This window comes from Meles meles, chromosome 12 (genome assembly GCF_922984935.1).
Source record: "Meles meles chromosome 12, mMelMel3.1 paternal haplotype, whole genome shotgun sequence".
Lineage (NCBI taxonomy): Eukaryota > Metazoa > Chordata > Mammalia > Carnivora > Mustelidae > Meles > Meles meles.
In genome coordinates, this window is record NC_060077.1 from 92,465,557 (window position 1) to 92,490,958 (window position 25,402).

Genomic DNA, 25,402 nt, shown 5'->3' on the forward strand with positions numbered 1-25,402 from the left:
AAGCTGGCAGTGTGGCCCAGGACAGAGGGGAGGCGCCTCCCGTGCTGGTCAGGCACTGGCCCGGTGGAACCCAGGGCGGGATGACAGGTGCAGGCCAGGGCCTCAGGCCTCCCACCAGTGCTGTGCCCAGGTCTCCGCTGCGGGAGGAGGACAGTCCCTGCCACGAAGTGACTGAGGTCCGGGCCGTGGGAGCCCTGCAACGCCCATGTGCTGCCCTCATGGAAACAGCAGCGCATGCGGAGTGAGGGCTGGTATACCTAGAACTTGAAGGCATCGGTGTGAGCGAAAGTGGCCTTGGAAAATGTGGAAAATGAGACATAGGTGGGGGGCAGCCAGCGAGCAGTTTTCAGCTGGGCCACCGTGCAGTACCGTGAGGGTGTGCGGTCGTCCCGCCTCAGGCACCGGGGTCACTGACTGTCTCGGGAAGACCAGGTCTAGTTAAGGCGGGGACCAGATGTTCATGGCCGGGTCACCCCTCAAAGCCAGGCCGGGGCAGCTCCGGTTCGGGGTTGGGTTTCTGCGCAGTGTGAGGGGCACGGAGGGTGGGTTTTGAGCCATCCTGCCTGCCTCACTGGACGCTGTCGGGGCGTGGAGCCGCATCCATGTCCGCGCGGGGACGGAGGGCCGCGGCCCTGCAGCCTCTGCTCCGATGGCGCCTGCTTTCACCTCTGGTGGCCGAAAGCTTCTGGATCAGCAGCACAGACACTGTGCAATGGTGTTAGTCGCCTTCCGCTACACACTCCTCACCCCCGATATTAGGATTTTGTTGGTTTTATAGGAAGAATTTCCACAAAGCCTGTATTACTTTGACTGTTACATGCGATTTAGAAGTGTGCTTTGCACCAGCCTGTGTAGTCGTGTAACAAACACTCGTTTTTAAATGCAGTCTCTTAAAATGTGACATTTTTCCTATGACTTACTGTAAACAGTTTTTGTGAGTGTCTTGGGGTTCTTAGACCAGTAAATCCAGTGGGCTGCTCTGGTGACGTCATAAGCCAGTGGAGGAGCTCGGCCGTTAACTGTGATGATACCTGACTCCCCGAGTATTTACGGCCCACGCCGTCTGTTTTACCTGTCTTTTGCGTGCCTGCCTTATTCCTACTAAGGAATTCCTACTTACACGCGGCCTAACTCTCGTGTCACTTGCGGGCTTACTCCCATCTTCTGTGTCCGTTTGTGCTCAGACTTCTGACTGTTTTAGGTTGACCCCCCCACCACTTGCTTCAGATTTTCGCGTTTCTAGGAACCTAGTGCTCTACTGCAGCGGTCTGGCCGGGAGAGACAGGATAATAAGGATCACGTTGCCTTCGGAGTGAGTGTGTGTGATACGGAGAGAGAAAGCACGCCTCTCACTCCTTACCGTGAGATGGGGGCGTGATTTGTGTCCTTGACTTAGGGTGCATGACAACAGCTGAGTGTTGGCGTCAGTGAGACTGCGGCACTAAAAAGTGGACATAAGTCATCTGTATTGTCCCACAGGTTGACATATGCTTTTTGTTTGTTTGCTTTTGCATGCAGGCACGTTGTGTAGGGATTTCCTTTGATCCCACTGCGGTTTTGGCTGCTGTTTCATTATTAATTAATTGGGGTTGTTATGGCTGCATCTCAGTTTCTTGCCTTTAGCTTGTTTTTGAACTTTAAAAATGAGAAGTACATTCATTTCCCTTTTTAAAAATTGTGGTGGTTCTGTACACCTTGTCACAAATTTGGGCAGCATCGCTGTGAGTGCAGGTGGACGCAGCAGACTGACACCCCAGTGCTCCTGAAGCAGGTCTGTCTTACACAGGCTGTGCCATGCCTCCTTTCCCTCGGCTCACACAGCGTCCTTCAGGAAGAAGTGGCCCAGAGACACGAGTAAGAGCAGAGTAATAAGTGTGTCATTGGGAAAGTGTCCTCCCAGACTCAGGCGGCCATGGGCCCAGGCCAGAGAAATATATGGATGATATCAGCACATATATATATAGTTTTAATTACATGTTCCTTTCAGTTAATGATTTCTCTACGGCTGTTGAAACACGATGTTATGAATATAGTGATTATGCGACCCAAATCTTACTTCTTGAGTTATATGTCCTTGTTTTTAACTAATATGTACACATCACCTTCCTCACATCCATTTTTAACAAAACAGACTTTTAAAACATCTTGTGCTCTGATGTCGGAGAGATTCAAAACAGGGTTCCAGTTTTATTTTTAAGGTTTTGTATTTTTTTTGTTTTGTTTTGTTTTTTTAGTTTAAAAGTGGAATATATGTTTTCTTTAGCTGTAAAAGCACAATCAAGGCACCATGATAAGTGAGTCAGTGTTGTAAAAGTAAAACGAATTTTGCCTTCACTCACATGAGCTATAGAAGGAGGAAGCTTTATTGTCCCTGGGAAAGTGATAAGGCAGAGTAATTGTATATTATACTGTCCCAGAACATCTGCCTGAAGACTGTTGGAGCAATTCATCTATCATGGGCGATACAGCATGTTTTGTCTTTTTGCTTTAACCCGTCCCCACTGCTGGCCTGCGCGGAGGTTTTGATAGGGCCTGCGCCTGGGCCGGGGCTCACATTAATCAGTCCCCTTGTTCAACACTCCAGCTGACATAATTACAACCTGCGTACAGCAGTTATTCAAGCCGAGTCCTTGTCACTCGTGGTGCGAAACTACACAGCTCCGATCCCGGAGGAGATTGCCTTATCACACAGAACAAGGGCTCGCAGGAGTCGAAGAGAATAGAAATGGGAAAATGTCTTCCGGGAGTACTATATATTCCTTTAAAATAAGACATTTGAGAGACTTACAAGGGACAAAGGGAAGCATTGTGTGCAGAGACTGTAATGAGCCGGTTATTATTTTTAAATGGATTACGTGGAGCGTTTTGTAAAGATGAACGTAGATTAGTAAGTAAATCCAGTGGCCCCTCGCCATCGTGACTGTTTTCTGTTAACTGTTTCTGCAGGGTGATCCTATAACTTCAGAATTAGAAAAGCCTTAAATGCTCCTCAGTAAGACTCAATTTAACAGAATTAATAAAGTATTCACTTGAAATCTACGATCGAGCAACTATGCACTCGGCGAGTTTTGTAAGGAATGGAGCTCCAGCCAGGGAAAGATTCTTTGGGAAGACTTTCAGAGAGGGGAAAGTTCGCAGTCTCCTGTGGTTGTGCACTTACCAGAGAGCGGGTCTGGCAGAGAAACTTCCTGTCTCCCGCCCCGTGTCCTCGCTCTGCTCACAGCCTGGACGGATGACAGTCCAGGCCCGCTAATTAACCGTGCGTGAGGGATGCCGTCTTCTTTTGACCACCGAAGTATTTACAATTTTAGGGGAGTCCATCCCCCCCAACTAGACAAGGAGAATCTTCGAGCACGTCGGGGTGTGTGCCATCATGTCTGTCTGTGAGACCACCCTGTTGGCCACGGGTTCCCTTGCAGAAGGTGTTGGCATTTAAATCAAGCCGTTTTACTTTTCTCTTCAGCATTATTGGATTGTCCCAAGTAAAACCAAACTCTGGCCTGGACTGTCAGAAATAATGCAAAATATACTGGGTTCAGTGAAATTCTGCTCATGTCACCTTGAATCTGAAAAAGCTGTCAACTAGAAATGCTACAGTAAATTTTCATATATCTACTATATGTTACATAACATAGGTTATATACATACGGCACGTGTTTTGTAAAGTGGCCTTTTTCTCAGGTCACTGACTTCAAGCCACAGTTCAGTCACGTACCACTTCAGTAGTCCGGACCCCTTCGCGGGCGTGTCTGTACACCCGCCGTTTTGTCACCTTCTCCCCTCTTACAAATACGATTCTCGTGAGTACATGGACCTAAAAGGCTGGACAGGCTGCCCTCTTCCTGAACATCCTTTGTGCACACCCTTTGACTCAGAAGGCTTCTCTTCCATGTGCCTTTCCTGGTTTGACAACATTTCATGTTGCTAAGCTTAGGCGGTTAACAGAAAAGGATGGAATAAAACCCCTCATGTAAGGAAATCAATGCAAAGAGGTAAAGATTTGGGTGGGGGCTGTGTTTTCCAAGGTCCAGTACCAAAGGAAGGACAAGATAACACTGAAGAGAGCTTCTGCGGGCGCTTACTGCTGGCCGACAGATTAGTGGAAGGAGGTGGAACAGTTTGTAGCTAATTGGACGTTTTGGTTTCACAAATCATGATCTTCATGTGATATTGTTAGCTCAGCCTAGAAAAAGTGTTTTTGTGGCTAAATAACTTTGAGAACACACTCTGTCTGTATAGTGCCCTTTGTCTGCTCCCTCTAGATCATCATGAACAGCACGGTGAAGACTCGCAGGACTCCTGCCGTAGAAGTTTCCTCCTTGCCTCCACTGGCGATACAGCAGGATGTTGAGAGTTGAAACAGTTAATGCAATGTATTGTTTCTCTTTGAGCCAGAGAAGAGTCAAGGAGAAATCAAGGTTCTTTGGAGCTTGCACTCACCAGTGGCCCCTCCTTCCTCCATAGGACATGGAGGACAGGCCAGGTCTGGCCACACATTTAAATCAGTCTCCTTTTCTCCCTTCACAGGGTGGAGGAGGGGGGCCGTTCTTGAAATGTTAAGACTAACGAAATAGTTTGGGTTTCTAACAGAGTTCAGTGTTGCTTCCTCCCATTTTCTTCCTTGTGATTTTCATTGTTCTCCAACAGAGTAGAAGGCGGGAAGGAGGTTGTTAGGTTTAAAGCAGATTCTCTCCTCTTTTGGGTTGTAGATGCCGTGAGCAGAGATTGAGTAGAGAAGTACTGTAATGGGATGTGACCATGGGGCCATGAATGGTGAGGAGCGGGTGGCCGGTTGTGCCTTCACCTGGAACAGTGGCAGTGGTGACGCGGTAGGCAAACCTTGACATGATGAACCCGTCGAAGGAGGTGCTCTGTCCGTAGGAAGTGTGCACCTCATATGTCTCGTTAGAAGTCAGCTGAAGTCAGTAAGCCATCTTAAGTAGTGTGGAAAGCAAGGTGGCTTTAGGTCATTATCAATTAAAGATGCCATTGAAGGGGGTACAGCAGTGCAAAGGTGAGATTTTTCACTCTGTTTCAGAATTCTGTTTCCTGTTACAAAGCACACTGTAGACGTATGTGACTCATCTGTCAAATGGATTGCCCGTGGGGGCAGAACCAAAACCCTTCCTTTGTATGTTTCCTGTTCTGTGTGTGGTGGGCACTACATTAAATATATGTTGAATAAATTCATTTTGGAAACAGGAAGTTACTACATGAGGAAATAAGGGGGTTTTTTGTTTTTTGTTTTTGTTACTGGACACTTTCCATATGAGCTAAAGCAGTAATTGGGCTTCCATGGCTTGTCTTCTGAAAGTGCCTCCCAGGGAGTGAGTTTGGCCTGGCCTTGTTCCTATGGCTTTCAGCCCAGCACCGACCTGTGCTAACAGAGGCCTCCTGGGGATCACACATGGCTGGTGGGCAGCTGCCATCGGGCAGCTCTCTCCTTAAGCACAGTTCCCTGTGCTAGCTGCTCTCAGAACGTGACCACGAGCACAAGGACAGCACCATGACCAGGAATCTGGATCCCTGTGTCTACTTGGGAGCAATGGAAGATGATCAGTAATGCCTTGATTTCCGTCCACTTCTGTGCTGACTTAACAAATTCTTCTGTTTTATAAGACGTGGTTCTGCTTTAGCATCAGATTATGCCCATCACCTTCCATCACATAACGCACGCTAGCATAATTATAACTGAGAAATGGAGAGAGAAAATGTATGTGGGTTCTTGTGGTCAGAGCGATTAATTTCAAGGAACTGGGATTTATGAACAGCAGATAGTCATGAACATAAGTGATCTGGTAGGAATTACCCTATTTAATAGAAGCCACCAGTTAAGGGGGAAAATGGAAAGAAAACTCACAGAATTTAGAGCAAGGTGATCCAGAAGCTACCCAATTAAAATTTGCAGGAAAAATTCAGGACATGATATTTTGTGATTATTTCTGATACCTATAAACTCTTTTTGTCTTAGTTTAAAAACAACAACAGAAAAAGCCTTTGGATAATCTTGTAAGTAATTAAATATGCCATTATTTTTAAATATCTATTTTACTTAAATACCTGTAAAATTTACCATTGTACATTATTTTTACTATTTGAACCCTGTCATTTGAAAAGTCAAGAGTCTCACTGCTGCACCCCATTTCCCTGAGATAAATACTTGGAATCATTCGTATCTTAGTCCTGGTGGAGATAACCTAAATACTTTGCCTATTCCTCTCTTCCTTGGTTTGCACACAGCATCTGGTTGTTGTAACATGTCCAGAAAAGTCGGCTAGATTACCCCATTTTCTGCTACACCCCTCCTCTCTTCCCTGTTTTTATTATGGTATTCTATTTGGCAATCCAGGTGATTACCTTTACAACTTGACTTACTGTACTTAAATCTTTTACCTGATTCATCAGTGTAGACAGGAGCATCTTTGCATTTCGGGTCTGTTCCCAGTTCCCAGCTTATGTTGGCTGTGCTGCTTATTGTTTATAATATTTACATTTGATACAATACTGTACAGTCCACTTGTTTTTGAAATACATGCTGTGGTCATATTTGCTTTACATGAGTAAAAGCTAGAAGATACTCTCATGAATCATCCAAGTGTTCCAAACATATACTAAGGAAACATGAACGTTTCCTGACTTGGAAACCTTTCCATAAAGATAGTTACCATCAATAGTTTGCTGACTTTCCTTTTTATACCCATTTAGTGCATTCATATGTCTCTGTGACTATGTGCATATAATTTTAAAAAGCTAGAAGAAGCCATATGTGTATTCAGTTGGGACTTGCTTTATACTTGTTTTAACTTAATAGTATGTCTTGGGAATTTTTCTATAGTGGGACATAAGGTTTACCTTCTTTTATTTGATGTTTTGATCCAACAAATAAGGGTGAATGATGAGAAGTGTACCCACCAGGCCCTTATCAATGGCACTTGTGGGGAGAAAGTCAAAGGCTCATGGCTGTCATTCCTCCCTTGAGCCTGTGTCCATACCTCTTGTACTCTTGTACTCTGAAACAACACCCGAGTTCTGGGCCTTTGGCTATGGCACTGTTCAACTCCACCGCTGGAGGAGCACTGTTCCCCAGGGGTGTGTGTTCAGATCTGTGGTTGAGCAGTGTAGCGACCTGGCCCTTCAGGCCTCTTGCCTTGTCCTGACACCACTAAACATTCCTGGTTGGGGAATATCCTCTCTCTTCTGCAATCAGGCCGTGTCCTCCCAGTGTTCTACCAGGGTGTAGTTGGCTTCCATGAAGCTCTGTAGGATAGCAGCTCCTCCACGGGGAAGCAGGCTTGCAAGTTAACTCTTACCTCTTAGCAGTGTTGAATCCCACAGTGTGGGTCACCAAAATTAGTGACCCATTCCTCTTCTTAACACCTATCTAGTTTCAAATTTTTCCCTAGTGTTTAGTGTTTAGCTAAATAATGGTTTAATGATTCTTTTGGTGGTTAATTTCTAGAAATTGAATTCCTAAATCCAAAAGTATGTGTATATTTTAATGTTGAAAGCTATCCTCAAGTGTCTCCCAAAAGCTGACACTTGGCAGCGGTGATACTCATTTCCCTTCCCAACAGTTAATATTACCAGTCTTCTTGAATTTTGCCCCTCTGTTATGTTAGGCTCTAATTTGTATTTCCTTGGCTCCTAGAGTCATTGATTACCTTTTAATGCTTATATGACCTTTTATAGATCCCCAATTATAACTTTCTTGCTTATATGCTCTTCCTCCAGCTTTTGAGAGTTTTATCTTTTTCCTTATTAATCGTAAGTGCTCGTCTCGTAGTCTTTGTATTAATCATTTGTCTTTATATATGTTGCATGTATTCTCTCCATTTCCTTGACTTGTCTTTTAACTTTATTTATAACATATTATGTTACATAGCAGTTTTAATTTTTAGGAAGTATATTTGCTACATCTTTTTGTAGCATTTGGGCTTTGAATTTAGGAGTGCTCTTTCCAACCAAGATTATAAAAATATTTTCTTGTATTTTCTTCTAGCACTTTTATAATTTAGTGTGCTTATGTTAATGCTAAAATCCAAATGGCATTTATTTTTACATGTTTAGAGCTATAAGAATCTAATTTGTTTCTCTCCATACAGCAAGCTGTTGACTCAACACCATTTATTATATAAAACCCATCATTTCCGTATTGATCAGAAATGACATCTTTATCCCTTAGATACATGGATATTTGTGGTGTCTGTTCTGGTGATTTATTTGGTTCAACACTCCAAATGGCATTCCTTTGCTAAATATCATCGATAAAATATTTCATTTTAGACAGGGGAATATGAAATTTTTTATTCTTACAGCTTCTCACCAATTTTAAATTTAAACAGCACAAATGTTCTGTAGTCTAAAATTATCAGGCTCCTTCCTTATGGGCACTTAGTGAGAACAGACGTGGTAGAGGACGGTAGACCCTGGGCTGCGCTACATGAACTATGAGGCCACCCCAAGCTCGCGCAGTGGAGCGCGCCCCGCCGGCTTGCGATGACTTGGCAGCTTCGTGTTCTTCTCTCCCACAGAGATTCTCTCATTTTTCTTAGACTGGTTTTTTGCCCAGTAAATTTATAATTGAATACTGCTGGTTAAGAAAATAAGTTCTTAAGTTTAATTTACATAAAATTTCTTTGGATTATTTCTTATTCATTTTGAATTACTGTTACAAAGATATAGTAGAAGCCCCTTTCCACTGAAATTTTAGATGAATATGTACTGCAGTGCACAGTATTGATACACTCGTTCCAATACATGAAACGTAACTACAGAGTAATTATTTTCAAGGATGTGAGTTCAAAGACTATATTCCAAACAGGCAGAGAAGAAATTGCATTTCTCAATATGTACACATATATACGCTTACATAACTGTTTGGGGAATCTGTTTTTATTCAAATGAATTGAAATTGCCTTTCAAATACAATAAGAAATACAATAAGAAAGTTGCTAGTCATGATCCTTTGGTTGAACTGTCTTCCATTTAATAGGAAGACTAGTAGTAGTAATAAAAGAAGAATTGGGTACCTTCTGCATTTTCTGAACATGCTTAATCTAATTTACTTTAATTCTCCTGACAGCCTTATGAGATATATGTATTATTCCCATAAACCAGGAGTATTCCATGGTCAGAAAGTTTGAGAATCAAGGTGTTGAACAAAACTGACTTGTTTCTTTAAGTAAACTTTCAGAATTTTTTATGTCAATTTACATACATAATAATGCCAAATTGTTACCAAAAGATGAATCACTAATTTCACACAAGTGAATCTGAGAATGTTGAGGCAGATATGTAGCTTCCCTTGGGGAAACAGAAAACTCAGATTTATTTAGAATCTCTGTGTGCAGAGACCCTCTATACATGTCAGCACATGACCTCTGGGCCTCTGTGTTTCAGAAACACCTCTGTGTTTCAGCTTCTGTATCAGAAAGATTATATTATCAGTACATATTAGTAAATACATAGGAAATATCCAGTTGTGTCTTGGATATTAATTTATTATTGGCCCAGGTCTCTCTGTTCCGTAGTTAGCTTGAGATGTTTGCCATGCCTGCTGAAGACCACAGTCTTACGACTGACTCCCTGATGGCCTGGGTAGGACTTTGTGAGCCTGCGGTGATGGGAGGAGAAAGAACAATGTGGAAGGATGAGTGCAACCAGATGTGAGCCTCCTGCGGCCCGGCTCATTGAAATAGGTTGGCACGTGCTCAGATTGACCAGCTCACTGTAATCGGAAGTCCAGAATTAGCTTCAGATGAGTAAAATATTGGTGAGACGACATTTCAAGTCCATGGGGGCAGAGATGGACTAGTAATGAATGGTCTGGAGAGATCCGGTCTGCAGTCTGTGTCTACACTTGGCCACCACACTCTCGGGTGGTTCTGAAATGGATCTAACACTTAATGTATGGTTATACAACTGTACAAGTAGCAGAACCAGAGTTGGGACAATTCTTTTATAACTTCCAAAGAAGGAAGCCATAGAACAAAATTTAAAAACTTCTGCTTTTCCATAAGCAAAGTCAAAAGAAGAAAAAAGGAAACGAAGGAAAAAAATATTTGCAGCTTCTGTCATAGACCGTCAATCTCCTTAATGTAAAAGAGAATGACTAACAACACTAGAAAAAAGGAGATCAAAATATGAAACAGTGAAAAGAAAATACATATGGCATTTCAATATTTGAAGATACTTAGCCTCATTCATTATAAGAGAAATGCAAATTAAAACTTAAAAACTTAAAAAAATGAAACTCCAGTGAGCTGGAGTTTTTTCCTCCTACCAAATGGGCAAAAATTTGAAAGTTTGGTAACACACTTCATTGGCAAGAATGCAGAAACAGGATCTCTCCAACATTGTTGGTGGAAGTGTAAATTGCTACAACTTCTCTGGAGGGCAATTTGGCAGAATTTATCAAAATTACAAAAGCATATGCCCATTGACATTTGAAACACTTCCATTTGGCATCATGAAATTCTCTTGGCATCCTGAGGAATACAAAGTGTTCCACAAGATTATTCATTGCAACCTTGTTTACACTAGCGAGTGATTGCAAACAACCTCCATGCCCATCAGTAAAGGATCGCTTAAACATAATACACTGTACCCACACTCTGGAACACTGTGTGGCTGCTTGGCAAGGGGAAAAAGAAGGTAGAGGAGAGGGGAAGGTAGTCGAAAGGAGGTTGGAATGCAGCAGCAGGAGGCTCTCACATGCCGATGTGGAAAGATCCCCCTTGCTGCATTGTTAGGTAAGGAAAGCAAGATGCTGCCTCATGTTAGGCCAGCAAGATTGTGTACTAAGAGGGTGGAGATAAGAATGTACAATATATCTATGGTTTGAAAAAGTCATTTTTAATTCTCCCAAAAGATTGATGAGAAGTTATAACTTGTACCTGCTAGAGGGAGTGGGGGTTATCTGGGCAGAGCGGGACAGTGGTAGAAGGCAGACTTTCACTATGTCTGTCCGTCGTTAGTCTTTTTGAAATACGCAGATGTGTGTTTGTTCGATAACTTCACTGGTGCTTTTTGTTTTCATAACCAAAATAACATATATCAAAAGAGGGAAAAATTCAGAATTTTTTGAGTTTCCTTTTCCTTAGAATAAATATAACATTAATTTAATGCTTTTTGTGTTATAGTGAGTTAGTAATTAGTGCTAATAAATAATTTTGCGGAGCTCTAGAAGCGCTTCTGATGTTCTGGTCATTATTTTGAAACACCTTGCCTTTGACTGAATAAAGTATTTCCTTTATTACATATATTTTAAGAAGCCTTAAAATGAGTTCCCATTTTGGTCCTTTGGCTATTGCCCCGCTTGTGTATTGTGTAGTGCCTAGTACCCTACTCTGTGTATCTCTCATAAGCTGCCTCCAGACTGTCAACACATCACATCCCCAAATCTAATTCTGAGTTTCCCGTAACTTTCCGTTCACACCGTGCATGCACGTCGTGGTCCCAGCAAGGGCTGCGTGCATCCCTAATCCTCGCGGGGAGCCTGAGGCCGGTGCTCAGGCCTCTAACTTCAGAGGAACCACACAGCTCCAGCTTCCCGTGCCGAGTGCTTCGTAGCTGTCCTTTATCTTCTGCCACAGGGTCTTGAGTCCTGTGGCTCTAGAGTGACTTCTCAGCTCAGAACGCATGAGTCTTCCAACGAAGTTCTTTTCTGAGACCGTATTGGCTCTGGTAGGCCCTATGCATTTCTGTATGGACTTTCAGAGCAGCATTTCAATTTCTGTAAAACATCCCACTGAACCTTTGACAGGAATGTGTTATTTTTTTTTAATATTTTATTTGTTTATTTATTCGGCAGAGACAGCGAGAGAGGGAACACAAGCAGGGAGAGTGGGAGAGGGAGAAGCGGGCTCCCTGTTGAGCAGAGAGCCCAGTGCGGGGCTCAGTCCCAGGACCTTGGGATCATGGCCTGAGCTGAAGGCTGAGGCTTCATGACTGAGCCACTCAGGTGCCCCTACAGGGAGTGCATTAAATCCAGACATCAGTTTGGGGAGTATCGCCATCGTAATATCAAGTCTTCCAGTCTATGAACATGGGACACAAATAAGCTCTTTACATTAAAAATCAGTGTCAAAGTGAAGACATTGTTCAGACAAGCAGTCGTAATGACTGTGCCCGGCTGGCTTAACTGCTGTTGTGCCCGGAGATTTAGCCATGGTGCTGTTGGAAGCGACATCCTAGAGCCCCGCCTTCCCCCGTGCCTCCAGCCTCGCTTAGCACCACTTTGATTTGCCGCGCCCATCCCTACTCGCAAGTTCTGTTTGTGGGAAGAATGAGCATCTTCGGGCTAAATAGCATTCAGAATTACTTACCAGAAGGTCTCCAATCTATTTATTGTTCCTCGAGTTTTGTGGCATGTGACGAGATGTTCTCGAATGCAGGGAGGAGCGCTTGCCTCTGCCTCCTTCAGGTGTTCTGCTGTGAAGCGCGGGGGCACGGTATGTCCTGACTTTCACTTCGTAGCCTTCGACGGGAATAGTTTGATTTTGTAGATGCGAAAGGCTCGTTTTTGTTCCAGTATTTTAAAACGTTTTCTATGGCATGACATTAAAGGCAGAAGACAGATTTTGATTGCATGCAGGTACGTGGCAGCTGTGAAGTGTATGTATCTTTCCTATTGCAGACAGGCATTGGCTATTTTATGTTCTTGTTAGCCTGTATTTAATCCTAATGTATTTAATTAGCACGTATTTGATTTAATTTAATCTTATCTATTTGTGTGAAAAACAAAATTATTAAAATATATATATACTTGTATTATACATAAGATACATGAGCAGTATATATAGTATAGATAAAAATGTGCGTGTGCGTGTACGTAGACCTGTGTGTATGAAGTGGCCCTTAATACCTTGTGAAGTATCAGCGAACACAGCACTTCTTTCTTGTTTTAGCCTCTATTTTTGAATAAAGCCTCTCACCTTTTTAAGTCCCCTCCCCCTCCCCGCTTGCTTCACCGTTAGTCTCCTGATCGTTCGCTCCCACGTGCTATTTAGGCACTAAGAGATGTTGGTTTATTTTTGTCCAAGACAACACCCTTTCCAAAAACAAAATACTCTGTTTTCGATGTCACCTCTTCAGGACCGTCCCTGGAGATGAGGATCCATTGCTTTATATCGTTTTGTGTTTCAGTATGTGTTACAGATTAAAGGTGTTGGGTTTGGTAATTCTGATTACCTCACTTGATCAGGATTGTCTTTGATGATTCTTTTTTTTTTAATTTAATTTAATTTTCTTTTCAGTGTTCCAAAATTCATTGTTTATGCACCACACCCAGTGCTCCATGCAATCCATGCCCTCCTCAATACCCACCACCAGGCTCACCTAACCCCTCACCCCCCTCCCCTCCAAAACCCTTAGTTTGTTTCTCAGAGTCCACGGTTTCTCATGGTTCGTCTCCTCCTTCTGTGGTTTCGCTTATTGTCTTTGATAATGTTTGATGCCTCGCTTTTCCATGAGGAAATAATGTCAGTGGTACCAGAGAGTGGGCAGCAGGTGGAAGAGCTTTCCGGAGCTCAGGCCTGTTCCCTGGTATCGGGCACTTCAGGCTGTGCCTTTCTGAACTGGCAGGAGCCGTCGGAGAGGACCCTCGCCCTACTTTCAGGGCTCTCTGGCATACGGAGCACGGGGCCTCCATTGTATCTTTCAGCCCCTCGCGCTTAGAAACCGACACCAGCGTGGAGAGCTCCCGGGCGCCCGACCCACTGCTGCTTTTCTGTCTTCACACTGTTTTAGAGCTCACTTGACAGAACTCAAAAGCCACAGCTGCTTTGTTTCCTCGGTGCTCTAAATTCACTGAGGCCCCAGTGCTTTTCTCTGCACCACTCCTCCCTGGTGGAAGGTGTGTTCTTGGGGTTAAGGAAGCTCCTTCAGTGCCCTCAAGTGGCACCAGAATAATCTGATAGTAAAATCGTAGAACCCGGGATTTTGTGCTTCGGGTTCCACATAGAACTGGATCACGAAGGTTAAAGACCAACCTAAAAATTAGCACCAGAGTTCACAGACACTACCAGCATCATGGGATGACCGTGTTACACGCGTGGAAATTATTGCACCAGGACAGCCCTCGACTGGGGCCTGGCCCACAGGAAGGCCTCCATACGTGTTAGCTCGTATCCTCGTCCGCGGTCTCATGGTGCTGATTCGACCTTGACCTGGGTCACTTTTCTTTCTTTCTTGGTAGGTCAAACTGTGCTGAAAACATCCGAAAGCACATTTTACACACCGGCAAACACGAAGGAGTAAAGATGTACAACTGCCCCAAGTGTGACTACGGAACGAACGTGCCTGTGGAGTTCCGCAACCACCTGAAGGAGCAGCACCCCGACATCGAGAACCCGGACCTGGCTTACTTGCATGCTGGTAAGGGCTCGCACTGTGAACGTGGTGTCATTCATCCCAAGCGTGAGGATACCGTCTGTCCATTACTGTCATTTATTTTCACACAGTAGAGCGTGTGAGAGCATCTGCTTCAGGACCTGGAAAAGCGCCTTCCGGGCTCATCCTACCCGACTGTGAAAACGGGTCTTTTCTGTCATGTGTCGTCAAGAACACATATGACAAAATAATCTTCCCAGGACAGTGAAGTTAGTCACAGCGAATAGTCAACAGTTGGTTGATTAAAACGATAGCAGTTGTTTGAACTCCACGTTTTGACTAATTGGTAACAGTTTTAAGTTTTTTTCCAAAAAGGTTGGTGATGTACAATGGTATGCCCTATCCCTGTGCACATGGTCCTGGGGTGAGTTCCCGGAGAGGGAGACCACAGGCCCCGGGGCGTGAGTTGAGCAGCTTGAACGTCAGCCCCATTCCCTTACTGAGTGACTCCGGGCCTGTTGTGTACCCCTCTGCCTGGTGGGGACAGTAAGGGCTGTTAGCACAGCGTGTCACCATCCGCACTGGGTCATGCAGTGTGTGTGCATCACTCGTGTCCCAGAGATTAGGAGGGACTTGGCCACAGTGTGAGGGGCACGGGGCTGAGGGCACAGGCTGGCCGCTTGGTCTCATGTCCCTGGGTCGGTGGCCAGACCTCATGCTCTGGAAGCCCAGAGACGCGGCCCCGGGAGGGTGCAGCAGACCCATCCCTGTGTAGCCCGGTGTGCTGTTTAAGGAACAAGCACATTTTCCTCGAGTGTGGAGTTCCTACTGTGCAGAGCAGCAAGGGGATGGAAGACAAGTGTGAGGGCACGTCGGAGGAAGCACTTGCCCTGAAGGTGATTTACAGAGAGTTCCAGAACGTAGGCCAAGCAGGACTGTCCTTCAGTGATGCCAGCTGATACAGGGAATGTTTTAGGCAAATGCCATGAGATCAGTTAGAACTACGTGAAAACTCTCCTTTCTGTACTGGGCCTGTGACCTCCAGCAGGCCAGCCTCATCACGCCTCGGGTTCCTCCTCTGTAAATCTCTGTGGCGGCATCTGTTTTCAGGGTCACTGTGAGGAGTGAAAAAGTTTATGGCCAAGCCCAGTACCTTTTACGCCTGCCTAGCAGGAGCAATGCAGAAGGGCTGGTGGGTCACGGTGCTGAGACTGGACGTGTGACCATCGTGTTTGAAAGTTATGGGAATCCCCACCCGAAATGAAAAGTTACAGGAAACCCTATCCATTTGCCAAATGTGTAAGTAGGGTTTGCTCAGGTAACTTTTACATTAAAAGAAATGGAACTTAATGAATGATTTGAGTTAGAAAAATATTCTTATTTGTTCATTATTAATACATCTGGCAGTTTAAGGTTATTACTGTTTTTTGCTGACGTGTTCTTTCCGATTTCTGTGCATGCGCACATGACCGGCTCTTTAAGCAGTGGTGGAATGCCTGTTGTTGTCGGCTGTGTTGTGTCCGGGGCTGTTTTTGAAAAACAAAAACAAAAACTTGCATGTTGGTGAGGTTGTTACCGAACTGTTTTGAACTGCACAGTTTATTGCTTTAGCACAAGAACAGATAAAGTCAAATTGCCGTGTCTTCTGACCATCAGTCAGTTCCTATGGGTTCTTCCTTAAGTTGAGTCACGGCCAAGCCAAGGCCAGAAATACGGCCTGTGGAGGGAGGCGCTTCAAGTAGCCACCAAGCAAAATGACCTAAATTGACGCCGGGTGTCAGGAAAGTACCGGTTTTCAGGAGAGCCCCGCTGCGCCTCCTTCTCGGGGTGCGTGTCAGTGACTTCTGTCTCTCCGTCGCACCAGCTAGACATTGCAAATGGGTTCTTTCCCTAAAATAAAGTCCTTACAACTTTCAGCTGAGCCCCGGCCGGAGGAGGAGGGAGCTAATTGCAGAGCGTGGACGCGCTTTCTGTCTTTGGCTCTGCACAGCCTGCGTGGCCCGCGCCGTAGCTGCCCCCGCCGTGCCCGTGCTCCCTGGAGAGGTGTTTTGAGATATTATTAGTATGAGACAAGTTTCAGGAAAACTTAGTCTAGTTTCTGTGTGTATGTGTGTGACGCTCACGCGCATATGGTCCTGGTTTTCTGTTTATATTGGTTCTGTTTGAAACCATTTCTGCGGAAGCTGCCGTAGAGAGCGTCCCTCCAGACCTCACCCGTGCGGTGGCCGTGGGAGGTCTGCCGTCCGTGCCCCCTAGTCCTGGCACTCACGCTCTCTGGTAGTATCTTTGCTTTGATACACTTAGCTCGGTTAAGAGAAAACTTTAAAACGGTGAAGTTTTTTAGACTGTGATGGACTTTCTAACCTTGTGATTGTTAATCGTCTGCAGTACCTGCAGGGCGGTGGGAAAGGAGCCTTCCTTGCTCTGAAGTAAGACACTGAACCGAGATGCTGCGGGGCCTCGTTCCGCACCGTCTGGTGGCGGAACAAGGCGCTGCACCTGCCGAACCCATGCTGGGCGGGCGGTACCGGGACGGGTCCCACGGCGGCACGAGGGTTTTGTGCAAGAGTGGCTTCTGGCCCGGAAGGGTACCGTCTGCTGTGTTCTCTGCCGTCCACACTGCCCGCGTGCTGAGCGTCTCATAACCTGGCATTCGGGGAAGCATATTGTGCAGTTCTTGTCGTAAAGGGTTGGGTTTAAATCTACTCCAAAACCGATGAACAAACTCACTCTGGTCCTCACATGGTTCTTCCACGTGTATCAAACATCCGAAAGACCAGTGGTTGGGACACATTAAACAATGGCTACAGGAAGTGCCATTTGGGGTATTTTCAATTTTAATTGAGATAGTATTTGGAAATGTATATGTTCAAGTAAGGAAGACAGCTCTGGGGAAAGAGGCTTTGCTGTGATGGTGCGCTTCCGCAGGTGGGGGACACGAACACCTTCCTGAAGTCCTGGAGGCCTTGTGACTTAACCAGCGTTCCCTGGAGGCCGGGTTAACCCTAACCCTGGTGCGCCATGCCCTAAGGTCGCAGCCCTCTGCATGTCCTCATGCGCAGAGTTAGGGATGTTCTGTGCTCCTGGGGGCATGTAGGCGTGGCCTTCAGGAGAGGCTAGATCTGAACGTCAGCCCCATTCCCTTATCCAGTGACTCCGGGCCTGTTGTGTACACCTCTGCCCGGTGGGGACAGTAAGGGCTATCAGCACAGTGTGTCACCCTCTGCACCAGGTGATGTGGGGTGTGCACAGTTACACGTGCCCGCACTGCGCGTCCAGGGTCTCCAGCGCTTCTGTAGGTAATTCGTGGTCTCACCTCTCAGTGACTTTCAGCAACTGAACTAATGATTTTGGTATTGTTTCTCATTTCACACTCCAGAGAATTAAAGGCTCTGTGTGAGCTCTAATTTTGGTTATAGCTTTGTTCGAAAAACAGATAAGAGTGGTGATTTTTAAAATAAAAGTTGATTATTTAAAAACGTATTCTTTCATTTCCAGGCATTTGGGGATTTTTCTAGTTCTCTTCTTGCTAACTATGGAAAGAGTAATATCGATTTCTAGCTTCCGTCTACTATGCTTATAGAGCATAATACTGAATTATTTCAATCCTTTGAAATTTGTTTATGCTTTCTTTGTGCCCAGCATTTGTTAGTTTTCTAGAACGTTTGAGACATTCTAGAAAGGAGCATAAATAAAGGGGCTGTTGGGTGTGCATTCTGTGCTCCCTACACATCACGGAACACCGGGTTTTTCACTGTGCTGTTCGAGTCCCTGCATTCTTACATGGTTTCACGCTACCTCTGTCAGCTGCGAAGAGGGGCCACGCAGTCGCCTGTGATTGCGGATTTGTCTGCGTTCTTTTTTTTTTATTCTCTTACTTTTGGCTTTATATGTTTCAAAGATCCATCCCTGACTACTCAGAACTTTAATATTATTTCATACACATCCTCCACTATCATAAGGAAAATGTATATATTCCTTATAATCACGAAATATGCCTTTTTGTCTGTCATAGTGCTTCTTGCCGTCACTCTGTCTTATCATGGTGTAGCTACATCAGCTTCTTTACAAGCGGCATATAGAGCTGCATTTGGTTTTTTGATCTGCTGTGACAGTTTTAATCTTTTACATGAAATAGTCTTTTATTTTTGTACTTGTACTTTATATCCTCATTAATACCTTCGTCATGATCCAGAGCAGAAACTACCCAAAGGTCTATCCAGCAGAACGCGCGGAAGGCTGTGCGGCCACCGAGTGCCCTGCGGCTGCGAAAACAAGCTGTAGGGAAATCTCACGCTCATAGTGTTGGATGCACTAAAGCTTTTCTAGGTACATGTTTTTTTAAAACATAATTTATTTGCTGCCTGTATTTCTAGAGAGATTCATTTAGGTCCATTCTAGATCCACTGCGATGAGACTTTAAACTCATATTAATCCCCACAAAACTGACATCAAATTAAAAGTTGCCAGAATTCTGCGCTGTACATTATAATTTTTTTTCTCTTTAGTGAAACCCATTTCACCCCACAAATGATCTTTATTTGACCTTTATATCACCAACTGCTTGTCTGCCATCCCCGTCACTGAAACATCAGCTTGGTGTTCGTTCGCTGCGCCCGGAGCGGGGATGAAAGACACTCCCGTGTTCACAGTGCACGTGACCTTCTGTCGGTCATGGGGGCTGGTCAGGAACGGCACCTGGAGGAAGGGAGGATGAAGGTCGAGGAGGCCACGGAGAAGGTGCAGGGGAGCACGTGTGGCTCTCGTGATTGTGGCAGAGAAGGAAACGAGATGGTTCTCTCTCGTGAATGCCAGGCCGGCACCTCAGAGAGCGTGCTTGCCTCTGAGGTGGCGCTCGCTGCTGCCGGGCGCGTGCCCGCAGGACAGGGCGGCCCGGCCACACTCTGCACTGTGACCATGACGTCGCCTTAGTTCCTTCACCTTTCCGCTGAGAAGCTGGGACTTGTAGTGTTGGAAATGTGCCTGTGTTTGTTTGAAGGTGAGATCAAGTGATGGTCTCTGTTCAGGAGAAAGTAAGTATTAAGTGATGACATGGCATTTTCTCTCATTCCTTTGTTTTCTACTGTTACAGGGTTTTTTAAAAAATTATATAAATTGATGTGATTTTTATCAGTTCTTACATATTAAGACTTAATCATTTAAAAATGTACATCAGGTCACCTGTCCTGTGCAGTGTGATAGCCCACAAAATCTACCATCTCTCCACAAACTGGGATTTTCGTATTGTTCCTTAAGATAATCGGTTTTTTAATTCTTTAAAACATGTATTATTTAATTGTATCCCATAGCATTTCCGTCCTACCTAAATGTAAGAGTGAGAATGTGAAAGTTCGGTTCTTCCCAAACTCCATGTCCTTTCTCTTTCCAGCGCTAACCAGTCCATACCATTTAAACTCTGAGGACACTTAACGGCTTCCTTGGTTCTCCGCGTGCGCACTGCTGCGTGTTCGGGCGGCCTGGATTCCGGGTTCTGCCCCGGAGCCCCGCGCTTCACCTGTCACGGTTAAGATACAGCAGCTGTAGCCTTTTGTGTCTTAACCATTCCCTCTCATTTAGCGGAATATTCAAATTTCCTCATAGCAAAGATTTTCTTCATCATTAATTAAAAACATTAGTGTTCTGATCCACAGGGCCTTGTAGGATGTAGTTTTCCCCAGATTGTGGGCTTCTATTTTTAACCCCATTACTTTCAGCCCCTTTTGTTAGTTGGTGCTCTGACACACGTCATGATGTTTCGTACAATGATTCATTTTATGAAGACGCCCGGAATCTCAGAAAATCCCGACAGTGTCTCATTGGTTCTCCTTACATAAACCAATTATTACTTCAACCTAAAAAGGAACGAAATTTTTTCTGACATGATTGCCTTTGGTAAATCCATGCTGACTCACTCCTATTAAATTGTACTTCCCCAAATGTATCATTAAGCTCATCCATAAGTATCATCTCAAATTTATTTCCTAATATAGATGTTAGACTAGCAGCTCTATAATTTTCAGCCTCTCCCCTCTCTCTCTATAACCTTCAGACTGGATTCCTTGTTTTCCAGGCTCCTGGTAGTTCACCGCCGACAAAAGACTTCCTAAAATAATTAACAGTTCAACAGTTTGATTCTTTACCCTCAGACATCACCCATGGGTTAATTTACTGGTTTTCGTAACTGCCGCTGTCTTTGTTCCTGTCTACCTCCTCTCTGGCACCTTCTGTCTGGCCGGTGCTCCGTGTCCATCCTGGCGTGGCAGGTTCGAGTAGCCGGCTTTTCTCTCGGCTCTCCTCTCACTCCCAGTCCTGCTGGATTTCCTGAGTTTAGAGCGAACTACCCCACGAACTGTATGGCCGGGGCGGGGGGCGGGGAGGCGTGCGGCGAGCAATGCTAAAGCAAGGGTGTTCTCATCAGCTGTCTTTTTTCGGTAATCAACTTGCTCTCCCGGATCCACTCGTCTGCCCAATGATAAACAGATCCTCTCCGCTCATCCCTGTTTTCTTTGATTGAATAATATACTGAAATATGTGTGTTTGCTAAACCTCCTAAGTATACATTTTAAAATACTTTTAATTCAATCTGCTTAGGAAGGAATGTTCTGGTTCTTCTTTGGTATGTCCAAAAACATACCCCTGCTTATCCCCGTGGAGCAGGGTTAAGAAGAGACATGCTTCTTTCCTTCAGTCTGGTCCACGCCTCTGCTGCCTGGTTCCTGCGGCCCCGCTGCTATCGGGCAGCCCTGCGTGCTGGCCTTCCGGGAGTGCTCCGGCTGCCTCATCCTGCAAGCTCGGGAGCTGAAACAGAATCAGCCTCTGTGGGTTCATGAAATTAGTATCGCGAAGCCTTAACATTTTGGAGTTTTAAGACTTCAGATAATCTGAAAACATAAGCTGGGAAGTAACATATATAAATAAAATGAGCCACTATGGTAAATGTTTTCACAGTTGTACAGGGCCTGGCAGATGGCACGGGGGCCAGTCAGATGAACTGGGTTGTAGCGTCCTGACTCTGTGGCTGTCAAGACATGTGACTTTAAGCAAGTCACTCAGCCATTCTGTGTCTGTGTTCTCTGATGCAAGGTGTGTGGCCGTGGTTAGCCTTTCTTTTGACTATCAGATTAAATAATGCATATGAAAAAGCTTTGAAAATTATTATTGATACTGAGATTCTCTTTTAAAAAAAAAGATAGCAGGCTTTGTTGTTGCCCTTTAGTAGTAGGAAGTTAGAAGAAAAAGACTGAAATGATTTCTTTGCATTTATTTGAAATTGCTACAAAGAGTAATGAATCTTTTAACCGTATATGTGTTAGTAGGTATCCGTATATCAGCATGATATTCTGAACGTGGAGCTAAAGTTAGGGCTAGGCAAGGTCTTTATATAGCTTTTTCTCAGAGTGGAAACATCACTTCATTTATTCGAATTATTTCTATTCTTTGTTATTTAGTATACATTACATTTTTAAAACTGTTTTTGTAAATGAGTATGACGCTGAGATAACATCCTTTCTATTGCATATTTCAACATTCTATAGAGTCCTGAATGGCAGTCACAACATTTAAAATAAAATCGGGGTCCACAATTAAAATACGGCTTTTGTTAGTAAACACCTCCTATAGTTGACTGAAGATAATCTGAAATTCATGTAAATCCACTCAATCATTTCTGATGGATCTCGGGCCCTTAGAGCACTCAGGCTCATCCCCTAGCTACATGATCTTAGAAGTTTTAAAGTGAGGTTTAAATTTTTTTTTTTCCCAGAAAAGAACTCCATGCTCTTCTTTCTTGGGAGGCCTAGCCAGGTGTAATTAGCCTGCGTAATTCAGAGCCACGTTAAAACTTTCTCCTGGGCTTCTTTCCTTGCCGCCACAAGGTTATGTAGGCACAGGACAGAATGCTAACCTCATCACCAGGCAAAACTGTGTTCTTATCTAGGCGAAGATTTACAACATTCATGAGCAGAATTCTGAAAGTTAAAATAGTTAAAGAGAAGAAAAAAAAAAAAAATTGTGATCTTATCCGCCCTGACAACTTCATTTATCAAAATTTTAAGGGGAAAAAATTGATTGTGGAAAGTTATAGGGGATACAGTATGATTTTATCAGGTAATTGATGTGGCTTTTACTTATATATAGACCTTTTATCACCTTTTATATATTTAAAAAATTTACACACCCTCACATTTATATCTTGACCCCGACTAACATGCAGTTTCATATGAGAGAAACAAGGCAGGCGCCGGCAGGTCTTACTGCTGATAGCGCGTAGCCATCATTGTTTCTCTCGAAACCCTTTATGGAAGAAGAACGGAACGGGTTCTTCAAATTATAGGGGAATTTTAGGAATACTATTTAATTGGTATTGAAATTTAGCTCAGAAGATGTAAAATGTACATTATCAATCATTCGCAAATATATTTATTTCTGGTTTTTTGAGCAAAGTTATCATCTAGCAGGTTTTCCTTGTTTTGAGATTTTATTTTGAAATAATTTGGAGCTTACAGAAAAGTTGTGAAAACAGGGCAGAGTTCCCAAATATCCTTTGCCCCACTTCCCCGAAGTTGAGTGTCGCATGTAACCGTGGCAGGATTACCGAAACCGAAGACACTGGCGTCAGTGCATGACCATCCGCTGAACCACATCCTTTGTTCACGTCTCACCAGGCCCCTTCCTGTCATTTTTCTTTTTCCAGAGCTCAGCTCCGGGGCTGACGTACCCTCTAGTTCTCGTGTCCCTTCAGTCTTTCAGCCTCTCGCAGCCCTGATTCTTCTAATGAATAGGGATCCGTTCTTCTGCAGAATGTTCTTTGTTTTCCACTAGTCTCACGTTTACTCATGATGTGGCTAAGGTTCTTTAAGCGTCTCCCAGAGTAGACGTGCAGCATGTCAGGGTGCATTATGGCGGATGGTGTAAACTGGACCTATTGAGTGAGGTGGTGTCTCCATATTTCTCCACTACAGACCTACTGTTTTCTCCTTTTTAATTAATACACATCTCCGGAGAGATACTTCAGATTATGCAAATAGCCTGTTTCTCCTCAGGCATTTGCCCACTAATTTTGACATTCATTAGTGGATCTTGCCTACAACAGGATCTGTGGAGTTTTAGCGGTAATACTCTCTTTCCCTCGTTCCTTCTGCGTTTAATTGGAATTCTTCTTTAAGGAGTATCTGTCCCTTCACTCCCAATTATTTTTTATTCAATTTATTTTTGCCAGTGTGGATCTGTTGTACTCTATGGTTTACAACTGAGAATAGTCAGATTGCTCCAGCGTCGGCCATCGTGAGCTCCTTCCAGCAGGCGTCTGCGTCCTTCGGGGTACCCCATCCTTTCAGGAACACCTCTTTACTTTCTAGTACTGCAGTGTGCTCCAGGCTCCTCTGGTGGTTTGTCTGCCTTGATCCTGAAATCATCGTCTTCTTTAAGCAGCTTTGGTTTCTTTCATTGGAGAAGGGTGTTTAGAAACCAAGATCCGCACACTGTGTATACTCAGTGCTTCTGTGCACTCTCGGCTTGTGGGCTTTCTCAGCAGGCAGGCGGAGGAAATGGATGTGTGCATGCTAGCCCCTGCGTTCGCATAAATCCAGTTTTATTGCTCTAAAACACAAACTATCTTAGACCTGAGTATGATAACTTAAACTCTAACACCTGTAGAAGAATACATACGAACAAACCTTTGTGACCTTCGATTAGGCAATAGTTTTTTGGATATGACACCAAAAACACAGGCAATAAAAGAAAAAAATAAATTGGACTTCATCAAAATTAAAAACTTCAGTGGCTCAAATGACACCATCAAGAGGATGAAAGGAAAACCTACAAAAATGAAAAAAAAATCTGCAGATCTATCTGATAAGGGACTTCCATCTAGAATATATAAGGAACCCTTGAACTTAGCCATATCAAGGCAAAATACCTAATTTAAAAACAGACAAAGGATCTGAATATCCATTTTTCCAAAGAAGATACATAAATGGCCAGTAAACACAGGAAAAGATGTTCAACATCATTGTCAGGGAAATGCAAATCAGCACCACAAGGACATAGGGCATCTAGGTTGTTTACCCTCTTGGCAATTAAGTACATAGAGCTGCTGTTAACATTCACATATAGGTTTCTGTGTGGCTGTGAGGTTTCATTGATCTTGGGTAAATTCCTGGAAATGAGGTGCCTGGACAATGCGGTATGTGTATATTTAACCTGAGGCACAGAGGCAGCTGTGAAGTAGTTTGCCAGAGTCTGTACGTCTGACATTTCTGCCAGCCGTGTGTGAATTTCTGGTCGCTCTGCACCCTCACGAGCACTTAGGATTGTCGGGTTTTCTAGGTCATTCTGATAGAAGTTTAGTGGTAGTTAGTGGTTTTAATTTGTATTTGATCACTACCGGTGTGGATTGTCAGTGCTTGTTTGCCATCTGTATATTTTCTTTGATGAAGTGTCTTTTGAAATAGTTTGCCCCTTTTCTCATTGGGTTACTGAGTTCTAGGAGTTTTTAATGTGTTTTTGATACAAGGCCTTTATCAGATAGATGATTTTCAAATATTTTCCTTCATGTCCTGACTTGCTTTTTTTCCCTCTTAATGCTGTCTTTCACAGAAAAAACTTTTTTTTCTTAAAGATTGTTTTTGGTTTTTTTTTGACAGAGGGAGAGAGAGCACAAGTAGGTGGAGCGGCAGGTGGGCGGGGCGGGGGGGGGAAGCAGGCTCCCCACTGAGCAGAGAGCCCTACGTGGGGTTCAGTCCCAGGATCCTGAGATCGTGACCTGAGCCAAAGGCAGAGGCTTAATTGACTTAGCCTCCAGGTGTCCCAGAGAAAACATTTTAACCCAGTAGCTCCTGCCCCCATATCCGTAGTTTTGCTTTCCACAGTTCCAGTCAGCCATGGCCCGCCGTGATGTGTCAGCTTCTGATGCCTCGTCGGAAGGTCCTTCATAGCCCAGCACGCTTCGTGAAGCCTACGTCCCTCATCCATGCACATTTTATCATCTCGCAGCATCTCAAGGAGAGAAGGGGGAGTACGGTACAATGAGGTATTTTGAAAGAGAGAGAAACCACATTCACGTGACTTTTAT

The 25,402-nt window shown here is 44.2% G+C and overlaps 1 protein-coding gene across 3 annotated transcripts in view; it reads left to right on the plus strand.

Moving 5' to 3' along the window:
• The window catches only part of ZNF407 (zinc finger protein 407), a 425,547-nt gene that overhangs the window by 277,211 nt on the left and 122,934 nt on the right, over window positions 1–25,402 (plus strand). For all 3 annotated transcript variants that reach the window (XM_046025172.1, XM_046025173.1, XM_046025171.1), the window contains exon 8: window positions 14,198–14,376. In XM_046025172.1, coding sequence (XP_045881128.1) covers window positions 14,198–14,376 — 179 coding nt within the window. The remainder of the gene's footprint in view (window positions 1–14,197; window positions 14,377–25,402) is intronic.